Below are 11,606 nucleotides of genomic sequence, written 5' to 3'. Positions count from 1 at the left end.
CTTTAGGGCTGCTGAACTGCCCCTATATATATATATATATATATGGGCTAGAAGTTTTAGAATGGGCTGATTTTTGGGGAGGATGATCTCCTCACCGTAGAGATCATCCTCACCAAAAATCAGCTGATTCCAAAACCTCTAACCCATGTTTTGAAAAATGTTTTGCCAAAATGTTTGCCAAAATGTTTGTTGTTGAACGGGAACCACATACATATATATATATATATATATGTGGGTCAGGATCAAGGGCCATATGTAAAAACATTGTAACATTAATAAAATTTTAAAATATAGGTTAGAAGTTTCGAATTGAGCTGATTTTTTGTGAGGATGATCTCTATGATGTGAAGATCATCCGATCCGAAAAAAAAATCAGTCCAATCTGAAACTTCTAACCCCATTAAAAGTGATTTAGAATGTGGACCGTCGATTTTTTGCCAACTTTTTTCAATAATTTGTAAATCAATTTTCATGGATTTAGAAATTTCTGATTGTGTTGATTTTTTGTGAGGATGATCTTCTGATCATAGTGGCCATCCATGCGAAAAATCAGCTCAATCCAAAACCTCTAACCCATATTTTGAAAAACCATTGTTTTTTCATATGTTTTTACATATGGCCCTTGAACCGCCCCATATATATATATATATATATATATATATATATATATATATATATATATATATATATATATTTGTCTTATATGGTTTAAAAATTTCGAATTGAGCTGATTTTTTGTGAGGATGATCATCTTTATGATGAGGAGATCATCCTAAAAAAAAAATAATAATAATAAATAAAATAAAATCAGCTCAATCTGAAAATTCTAAAATCCATCAAAAGGGGTTTACAAATTATTGGTAAAAAAATCGATGGTTCACAATTCTAAACCATTTTTTATGGGTTAGAAGTTTCTGATTGGGCTGATTTTTCGTGAGGATGATCTCCTCATCATAGAGACCATCCTCACAAAAACTCAGCCCAATCTAAAACTTTTAGGTCATATAGGATAAATGCATTGGCTCCCTAACGTTGACTGCTGAACCTAACCCATATATATATGTAAATGTATAGGGTGGCGCTCGGAGGTCCTAAAGAGAACCAAATATTGTGCCAAACATTTTTTTTTCAATGTATGGGTTAGAACTATCGAAATGAATACAAAATACATCATATTAAAGATATCGTGCATCTCGAACACGTTAGACATCTGACGGTGGATTGGTGGTGATGAGATTGCTGATGGAAAAAATAGTGAACTAATATTGTGCTCTTAGTAGAGCTTGAGCTCTGATACGAAGTAAAAAAAAATGAACTTCATTAAAAATCTTGATGTGATTACATAAAACCTATCGGATTATATAAATTTACAAGAATCCATCAATATGAAAAACTCAATCGATGTAATGATACATATGATCAGATCCACCATAGTAATGATATATTGCATCTCATAAAATTTTAAAATGCATCTAACTTATCTGTATCATACTAACGAATGATTTTTTGACTTATCGATCGAAAAACTTGTACACTAAAGCTCTTTATCAAAATAATGGTAAAATCTAATAGTAAGATATTTGCCAAAGGATTCATGCAGGAGTAACCTCAAGATCGGTTTCAATTCACACTTTGCTGATTTGGAGGTGTGCACTAGGGTTGGCAATGATTCAAAATATACATGATGTTCAAATTGGTCTTATCAGATCCAAAAATATATGAAAAATCGTATTTTCAGATTGGATTTGGATTGAAATCTTAGATTTGAAATAATTTCGGATAGGATTCGAATCTACCCCAATCCGATCCGAACATATTTCAATAATTTTTTATTATTATTCTTAATTTCATATAAATACATAGTATTTTTTATTTCCCTCTACATTTATAGTAGGAAAGTAGAATTTTTTACATTTTATATTTTTAATTTTTTTGAACATTGTTGATTTAAAAATAAGGCATGTGTTCGGATCGATTTTGGATTAATGATGAAATGAAACAGATCGGATTCGGTTCACATATTCATTAATCCGACCGGATTAGATCGGAGTGGCTCTAATCCGGTAACAAACTGATCTGTTGCTAGCCCTAGTGCGCACACAACCATAGATGCTTTTCACTTGTATCTCAATGTAGGGGTGCAAGTTAATTAGGTTCAAACCGAGAACCGAACCAAACCATGCGTTTTGGATTGGTTTGGTTCAATTTAGATTAATAACGGTTTGGTTTCGAGTTTTAAAAATGAAGAACCGATGAATTCGGTTCGGTTCTCGGTTCAGACTTAATAAAAAATCGAACCAAACCGAAAATCGAACCAACAATTATTTTTAAATAAAAAATATATATATTTTTCTTTTTTTAAAATCCTAAACTAATTTTCATTCTTTCATTTTTCCCTCTACTCTCTCTCTTTTTCTGCCATCGGAGGAGTTGCTATGGACTGCTCTCTCTCTTTCGTAGAAGGAGGAGCTGTTGCTGCTGCTCTCTCTCTCATCGTCGAAGGAGTTGCTGCGGGCGGCGGCTGCTGTTGCTCTTTCTCTCTTTCTCGTCGAAGGAGGAGCTGCTGCGGGCTACGACTGCTGCTGCTACTTTCTCTCTCTCGTCGGAGGAGGAGCTGTTGCGGGCTGCGCTCTCTCTCTCTCTCTCTTTCTTGGTGTGGGACTGCGGGAGTGCGAACTCCGTTGGCTTTCAGATATTCTCTCTCTCTCGGCGTGCGGTTGCAGGTTAGCTAAACCCATTTTGTTTTGGGATGGATTTTGGAGAAAAATTAATTTTTTTCATAATTTTTAGAAACCAATTTTTTTTGTAAAAATTAATCTAATTTTTTTTGTAAAAATTAATCTAATTTTTATGTGATCTCATTTTTTTTTTTTTTGGTTTTTAATTTTTTATAATTTATGTGTTTACTTAATTTAATTGATAAATTTGTGGGAGAAAAACTTTTTGTTTTTTTGTTTTTTGCAACCTATGGAATCGAACCGAACCAAACCGAATTAAGATTGGTTTGGATTGGTTCGGTTCTAGATCAAATCGGTTCGGTTTCAGTTCTCATATAATGGAACCAACCTTGGTCGGTTCGATTCTAATTTTACTCTAAACAGAACCAAGTTGCACCCCTATCTCAATGAAAAGCATCTATGGTTCCGTGTACACCTCCACCTCAGCAAAGTGTGAATTAAGTTCAATCTTGAGGTCATTCCATCATTATGGGCTTGGTAAAATGAATTGATTTTAAAATAAATAGGTAGCAATTCATGAACATCTTAATGGGCTTGACTTTTATGGTTTTTCATTCAATTCCTAATTATTTTAGGTCGAGCTGGGTTGAACCCTATAAGCCCAAGTCCGACCCATATTTAATGGGCTTAAGAATTATGAGTCAATTCCTATTTGGAATAGAAATGCCTAAGGTGCAGGGCTTACACCAATTACCCAAATAGCAGCAGTTCTGGGAATGGGCGTTGTCAGTGGTTGGGCCCATTTTTCAACAATAAGGTTGAAAAGTAGGGTTAAAAAAAATTCTTTCAAGTGGTTGTGGGAAGAAAATAGAAAATAAAGGATTTTGAGTAAGAGGTTAAAGATGAGGGTATTTAGGTCATTTTTCATTAGTCTTTAGAGAAAACCAAGGTCAAATGGGTTGTTCATCAGTTTGAAAAAAGAAGGGCATCTCAAATGTGCACTAAAACTTGGAAGAGTAAATGGAAACTTAGGCTTTGTTCGTTTGAGCTTCAAGAACCAGTTTTTTCTTTTTTTTTTTGCTTTTAAATTAAAAAAACTAAATAAATGATGTTCGTTTGGACTTTTTTAAGTATTGTAGATTTCAATTGAAGCTCAAAAGTCTAAAAGAGATTTCTTCAAATAGTTTTTTTCAGAAAATAAAAAATGTAAAATGGTTCAAATGTAGTTACCAAAATACCCTTCATCTTTAATCAAATATCCAACTAAACTTAACTTTAAAAAATGAAATGAGATTACTAAAATACTCTTCATTTTTACCAAAATACCATCCATCTTTAATCAAATTTTCAACAAACAACCTTAAAAAATAAAATGAGATTACGAAAATACCCTTCTCTTTACCAATTAACAAAATACCCTTCATCTTCCAAAATACCCTTCATTTTTAATCAAATTTTCAACCAAACTTAATCTTAACAAATAAAATGAAATTACCAAAATACCCTTCATCTTTATCTTTACCAATTACCAAAATATCATTCATCTTTAATCAAATTTACAACAAAATTTAACTTTAAAAAATAAAAAGAAAATTACTAAAATACCATTTATCTTTCAAAATATCATTCATCTTTACCAATTATTAAAATACCCTTCATTTTTCAAAATATCATTTATCTTTAATCAAATTTTCAACCAAACTTAATCTTAAAAAATAAAAGGGAAATACTAAAATACCCTTCATTTTTAATCAAATTTTCAATCAAACTTAACCTTAAAAAATAAAAGAAAATTACCAAATACCCTTCATCTTTACCAAAATACCTTTCATCTTTAATCAAATTTTTAATTAAACCTAATCTTAAAAAATAAAAGGGAATTACTACCAAAATACCCTTCATCTTTACTACCAAGATCAAAAGCAATTCATTATCACTACTTTATTATCAAAACACCTTTCATCTTTATGTGGATGTTGAATTGTGTATTATGCAGGTATTTTTTTTATCAGAAAAATTTCATATGTTCATATTTAAGAGGAAATGCTATCAAAATTTTAATAGAATTATAAAATTTATAAATTTATTTAAATTATAAATAATTATTTTTATAATTTTTTAATATATATATACACTATAATTGTATATTTATTAAGGTATTTTGTCTATTTTTTTGTACATTCTAAGTAACATTATCAACATTAAGGGTATTTTAGTCATTTTTCAGAATCTAAAAATAAAAAATTGTCAAACGAACATTAATTTATGGCTTATGTGCTTCTGTAACTACAAGCTTCTACTGGATGTGGCTTTTTAGGCTTTGGATTTTTGTTTTTTCGAGAAGCTAGCTTATAAAGCTGGAGCTGATTTCTGTAAAGAACGAAGCCTTAGTGACATGGGCTACTGACTATATGTGAAGGCTCATCGACTTATCGGTAAGGTTTGTAGCCCAGATCATGAAGAAAGTCCACTACTTGGAATTGATTCTTTAAGGCTCATTCCTTCTTATAAATATCTATTGTCTCAAGCTGGCCTAATTTTTAGGCCCATCTTTGGTCCAACTAGATTATTTATTTATTTTTATGTGCCTGTTTTGGTATTTATTTATTTTTATAAGAAATGGATACTATTTTACAATCATAATTTACTTTAATATTTTTTTTCTTCTTGAATTTTAGACAAAAATGAATTTATTTTTCATAAGGGGTAAGGACATGTAGTTAATTTTAATAAAAATGATAGTACAATAGTTTTGGCTTATAGTGGAGCTATGAATTGTGGGTTGTTGGCCTAGGCCCTATTTGGATAGAGGAGAACTTCTTTGTCTAGTAGGGAATAGCTCCTTCGTTATGTTTGGATTGAGAAAAATGGAGAGAAACCTTTTTAAAATATTTTATAATTTCAATTTTTTGTCTAGATCTCTTTTAAGATATTTTTAAAAGATAGAGATCCCATACGTTGCCTTGTTTCTATAGATAGGAACGGATGGAGCGAATCCTTTTAGAACATTTTATAATTTCAATTCTCTCTCTATATACAAACTGATGGAGAGATTTACCGAACAAATTCAACTATTGCATTTTTATCATAAAAAAATTCCCTTGGAGCCCACCAATCCTTACTTTATTTACCTACCAAGCAAACCCTTGAATGGGAATCCACGTCATAATATTCAAATTTATGCACTTACTTTGTTGCTTAACATACATTTTGTGGCATCCAAAAATATGATCTGATTCCACACGATCAAAAAGCATAAAATTATAAGAATTAAAAAAAAAATTTATTCCAAAAAAATGTTAAGTTTCATCTTTAATTTAGAGAGTTTGATAGCTATCCATTTTCAAAACTTACTATCAAGCTTAAAAAGGTTTTTGTTTTTATGTTCTCTTTTAAATTTGATTTTTTCCATGAAATATATACCTATATATATGTTGGATTGCTAATTTGATTATAGATGTGATACCAACAACCATTAATAAGATTTGAAATTTTACTAAGTCAGTCATGGTAGCATGATTCATAAAGTAAGTAACGAAGTCGGCCAGGTAAGAGAGTTTTTTTTTTAAAAATTGCAACCAGACAGATCTACCAGTGCAGGTAAATCCCTTTAAAATATTTTATAATTCACTAATGCTACAGTGACAGGAGGGGACACATCTGACATGATGCCGTATACATAATTGTAGATGATTTTACGCGAATCTCGCGGAAAAATATCTACGGATACGTGCGCGCCACCACATCAGATGTGTCACCCCAAAACGACCGTATGTAGTTTCAATTCTCTCTCTTTCTAGATCACTTTTAAGATAGTTTAGAAAGAGTTAAGATCTTATACGGTAGTCTGTTTCTATAAATACGAACATTGTCTACGTGTCATAATTTGATTAGAAAATACATACATTGGGCTGCGTAAACTGCTTGATTCGAAGCCCAAGATATTTTAAACACTAACTAAAGCGTGGCACGTAGAAACATAACCTATTTTGTAGGACGGGACACGTTATTAGATTCTGATTCATTTTAAAATTCCAAAGTTGTCCCAATTTCTCTACTGTTGATTAAAACCTGAAAAGAGAAACTGAGTTTCTCTTCTCTCCATTTCTCTCAACCCAAGAACTACTGTTACATATATATATATATAGAAAGAGAGAGGAGAGGAGATAAATGTTGAGAGAGGACTCTTGGTTGGTTAGTTTCCACAACTCCTGTTAAAAATCCGCCATGGCGGACACAGGAAAGCAAATCTTCACAAATGGTGGAGGAGCAAATCTAATCACAGACTTCAGAAACTTGTTCTCTGTTCTCAAAACAAGAAAAACAGCTCTCTTTGTTTATGGGTTGATGTTCACTTTCGTTGCCTGCACTGCCTTTCTAGCTTTCAGTCCTTCTAGAAACTCTTCTTCTCCTTGGTTTCACAACATCTTCTCTACTTCTTCCTCAACTTTTGAAGATTCCCCTAATAGATCTCAGTCCTCTTTTTTCTCTTACTTATTCCCCAATTCATCTCAACCCACTTCACAAATTAACCAAAACATCACTCAATCTCTCAACAAGACTTCAAATCCAACAATGGATACTTCTCCATCAAAAGAATTACAATCGAATCAGACTGTTAAAGGGGTTGTAGAGCAAAACACGGTTTCAAATTTCACAACTACTACTAATTCGAATCATACTGTTAAAGGGGATGCAAAGCAAAACAGGGTTTCGAATTTCACTAATTCTACTACTACTAGTAGTAATACTAAAGATCAGATTTTGAAGAACAAAACAATGGGTTTGCCGAATTCTTTGATGAAATGTGATATATTGGATGGGAAATGGGTGAGGGATGATTTGCATCCGCTTTACTCTCCTGGATCTTGTCCTTATATTGATGAAAGTTTCAATTGTTATCTTAATGGTAGACCAGATGGAGATTATCAGAAACTTAGGTGGCAACCCAAGGGTTGCAATCTTCCAAGGTACAATTTTTTTTTTCTTTTCTATTATAGATTTTGGTAGAATCTTCAAATCTAGTGAAATTTACGATTTGGGTTTGTTTATTTGTTCTCAACGTACACTTTTTTATCTTTCTTTCAGTTTTTTCTATTATGGGTATTGTTCAAAAACTTCAAATCTAGTGAAATTTATCGATTTGGTTATGTTTATTTGTTCCCAAGTTACAATTTTTAATTTCTCTTTCAGTTTTTTCTATAATGGGGTTTGTTCAAATTTACTGAAATTGATCAATTTGGGTTTTTTTTTTTGTTGAATGAATGAAGGTTGAATGGGATAGAGATGTTGGAATTGTTGAGAGGAAAACGGTTGGTTTTTGTTGGTGATTCTCTAAATAGAAACATGTGGGAATCTCTAGTTTGCATTCTTAGAAACTCATTGCAAGATAAAAGCAAGGTCTTTGAAGCTTCTGGTCAACGCAAATTTCGCACTGGGCGTTCTTGCTCCTTTTTATTTAAAGTAAGGTTATTGTTAATCCTGATTTCTTTAATTCTTAGTTTCATTTTTAGTAGAATTTCGTTAATTCTCAGTTTCTTGTTTTAGTAGAATTTATTTGTTTGATGATCTGGGGTTTGATGGATCATTAGGATTATAATTGCACTGTTGAGTTTTTTTATTTTTTATTTTAACTTAGAAGTGCAATTTAAAGTAAGACTATTGTTCATCATGATTTCTTTGTTCTTAGTTTCATATTTAATAAAAATTTCTTTGTTCTTCTTCATTTATTTGTTGATGATGATGATCTGGGGTTTGATGGATCAATAGGACTATAATTGCACCGTTGAGTTTTTTCCATCTCCATTCTTGGTTCAAGAATGGGAAATGCCTGACATGAATGGATCGAAGAAGGAAACACTTCGACTTGATTTAGTTGAACGATCGTCGTCAAAATACAGAACTGCAGATATCATTGTCTTCAATACGGGACATTGGTGGACTCACGAGAAGACTTCTAAAGGGTATCTTCTCCATCTCCCTAACGTTTCTCTCTCATGAATTTTATTTTTATTTTTATGTGTGTGTAGATTTTTCATTATAAGAAACTAAAGTAGAAACACCAAATGATTGAACGATTGGCAGGAAAGATTATTACCAAGAAGGCAGCCATGTCTATGGACAATTGAAAGTTCTAGAGGCTTTTCGAAAAGCTCTAACAACATGGGCAAGATGGGTCGATGCAAATGTAAATCCTGACAAGACCCAAGTTTTCTTTAGGGGCTATTCACCTTCCCATTTCAGGTAATTGAACCAAGGACACTTAAATTCTGGATTCCAATACTTATGTTTTTTCTCTGTTATCTTCAATTCCATTTCCTGTTTCATGTAAATTGAATCAAATGTACTCTAAATTCTTAATACCCATGTCATAGTTTCTTCAATCATCTTTGATTGATCCCCATTAAAACTTTGAGATGAGATGAGGAATAAGAATACCGTAAAATCTGGATTCCAATCTTTAGAGTTTCCTTCACTATCTTCAATGTGAATTGAATTAAATCCGCTCTAAATTATTAAAACTGTCTTAGTTATAGAAGACAAAGGTGTGTAAGTTGGCAAAGTTGCAGCGGGTTGTAAGTAAATAGCCCACTGTTATTTTATTAGTTACTTTGATTCGTCCCCATTTGTTGTGTAAATGTCTTGTACTATCTTTGGGCTTCATGAGGCAAAACATCTGGGGTGAGCCCACACTGCTTCAAAAAGGTCCCGGTCAGGCTTCTCGACTAGGCTCATGTGGGGATTCTGAGGCAGCATCCCTGCAAATTTTTTTGGGGATATGCACGTCTAGGGTTTTGTATTTTTGGAAGAGAGAAATGTTTTCTCTGCTCTCAGTTTTTGCTAGAGATCTCTAGGGCTGTAATTAAGAAGAATATGGTGTGGTTGGATTTTGTTTTGATCCGTGAACGTAGGCACACTGTCGAACCATGTAAATCTTTGTGTTTGTGTAATTGTTTCTCTTCTCTTTGCAGCTTTGTTTTTCACACCAATAAAGCTCTGAGACGAGGAATTAAGAGCATTGTGCGTTCTAGATTCCAATCTTTGAGCTCAATTCATGTAAATAGAATCAAGTCCACTCCAAATTCTTAATGTCCGTTACTTATTTTCCTCCATTATCTTTGATTCAATTCTCATTGAAGCTTGAGATGGGGAAATAAGAACATCGTAAATTCTAGATTCCAATCTTTAAGTTTCCTTCACTACCTTCAGTTTCGTTTCCCAATTCATGTAAATTTAATCAAATCCACTCTAAATTCATAATACCCACGTCTTAGTTTCTTCCATCATCTTTGATTTATACTCATTAGATCTCTAAAACGAGGAAAGAAAGTGTTGTGCAAATGTCTTGTATTCTGTTGGCAGTATGCAGAGTTTCTGGGGTGAAGCTGGTGGAGCCCCCGGACCAAATTTTTTAGGGGTTACTAAAAGGGTATGATGTAATATTTTCTTATGGTGTTTTTTCTTTTTAGGGAGGTTTCTATTTTGGGGAGATAGACTCGTTTAGCAACTCCCGGCTTTATAAATAGAGATCTCTAGGGCTGTAAAAGCAAGGAAAGAAGAAAAGGGAGTGATTGTTCTTGTTCTTGTTCTGATCCATGGACGTAGGCACACTGCCGAACCACATAAACCATTGTTTTTCGTGCGTGATTTCTGTTTTTTTTCTCTCTTTACTGCTTTGTTGTTTCACATAATGAACTATTTTTTTTCTCTATTGTTATGTTTTTGTAGTGGTGGGCAGTGGAATTCGGGTGGACAATGCGATAGCGAGACTCAACCCATCAAGAATGAGACATATCTAATGAAATACCCTCCAAAGATGGGAGTGTTGGAGTCGGTACTCAAAGGGATGAAAGTGCCCGTCTCCTACCTAAACATCACGAGGATGACCGATTACAGGAAGGATGCTCACCCATCAATCTACCGAAAACAGAATTATTCAGAAAAGGAGCAAAAATCTCCGTTAAGGTACCAAGACTGCAGCCATTGGTGCCTACCCGGAGTTCCCGATACATGGAACGAACTCTTCTATGCACAACTTCTAATCAAACAAAAGCAACAAGAGCAACAGACGAAGCAGCCTTAGGTAACATAAAAGAAAAATCAAAGATTATGAGCTATATTTAATTAATTATTTAATTATTAAATTATTAAATTAATGTGTATCATATAATATTTTTCATCTTTGGAAAGATACAAATAACATGGAGAAGATCCAAGAAAGAGTGTCTTTTCTAATAAGCAGCAAAGAGATTTAGAGAGAGAGAGAGAGGGAGGTGAAATGGGTCTTATTTGGACCGGGTGGGGTGTGCTGTAAAGGATCTATTTGTTTTATATTTGGGAAGAGTGGGGAATGAATCTCTCTCTAACCCCACCACGAAATATTCTTTTTCTTCAGGAAGCTTGAAGACTAAATCTTTATATATAAAGTGAAATAGATTTATATTAGTTTTCATTATATAGTATGATCGTTGGTTAATAAATAAAGCTACTATATAATCGATGATTCTCTAAATTAATTGACATGATGTGTATTTTATTTTTGTTTAAATTATCATTTTATTGGAGTGCTCAATGGTAATTGAGAAACCAATTATCTCAATATACTACTAGTGAGTCGGGTTTATTTCAGAGTGTCGATTCTGGAATGAAAATTTGAATGGAGCAACGTACCCCCAAGTAAGTGGGGTGGGTTCGTTCCATAGGGGTGAGCGTGAGCCCAGATTTGAAACACGAAACATTGATCCATCAATCAGAGTTTCCTCTTCCAGATAGATGAAGTTTGATTGAATAAGAGGAAATGTTGGAACACTTTGGGTGCTTTTAATGAAAATAATTTCTTAAGGAGAGTGTTTTTTAAAAGTCTGGTGCACATGGGATACGCGCATTTTTCTTCTTTAATCAACCATTCAATAATGTTTCCAGGAGGTC

At 33.0% G+C, this 11,606-nt stretch overlaps 1 protein-coding gene across 1 annotated transcript; it reads left to right on the top strand.

Annotated features, from left to right (window-relative positions):
* Nucleotides 1-6,800: 6,800 nt before the first annotated feature.
* Nucleotides 6,801-11,083, top strand: LOC147386715 (protein trichome birefringence-like). The gene is made up of 5 exons (XM_086423439.1): nt 6,801-7,648; nt 7,949-8,141; nt 8,448-8,641; nt 8,763-8,921; nt 10,407-11,083. The coding sequence occupies exons 1-5, from the start codon at nt 6,906-6,908 to the stop codon at nt 10,759-10,761; spliced, it is 1,644 nt and encodes a 547-aa protein (XP_086279565.1). The 5' UTR covers nt 6,801-6,905; the 3' UTR covers nt 10,762-11,083.
* The last annotated feature ends 523 nt before the right edge of the window (nt 11,084-11,606 follow it).

This window comes from Akebia trifoliata, chromosome 14, assembly GCF_017979445.1.
Source record: "Akebia trifoliata isolate Shusen 1 chromosome 14, ASM1797944v1, whole genome shotgun sequence".
Lineage (NCBI taxonomy): Eukaryota > Viridiplantae > Streptophyta > Magnoliopsida > Ranunculales > Lardizabalaceae > Akebia > Akebia trifoliata.
The sequence above is the reverse complement of the archived record's forward strand: the minus strand, read 5'-3'. Positions and strand labels throughout refer to the sequence as shown.

What these genes read in the sequence shown, in the direction of transcription:
- LOC147386715 (XM_086423439.1), top strand. Translation starts at nt 6,906, where the DNA reads ATGGCGGACACAGGAAAGCAAATCTTCACAAATGGTGGAGGAGCAAAT. An exon ending in CTTGCTCCTTTTTATTTAAA is followed by an intron (nt 8,142 to 8,447) that starts GTAAGGTTATTG and finishes ATGGATCAATAG; the next exon opens with GACTATAATTGCACCGTTGA. An exon ending in TATTCACCTTCCCATTTCAG is followed by an intron (nt 8,922 to 10,406) that starts GTAATTGAACCA and finishes ATGTTTTTGTAG; the next exon opens with TGGTGGGCAGTGGAATTCGG.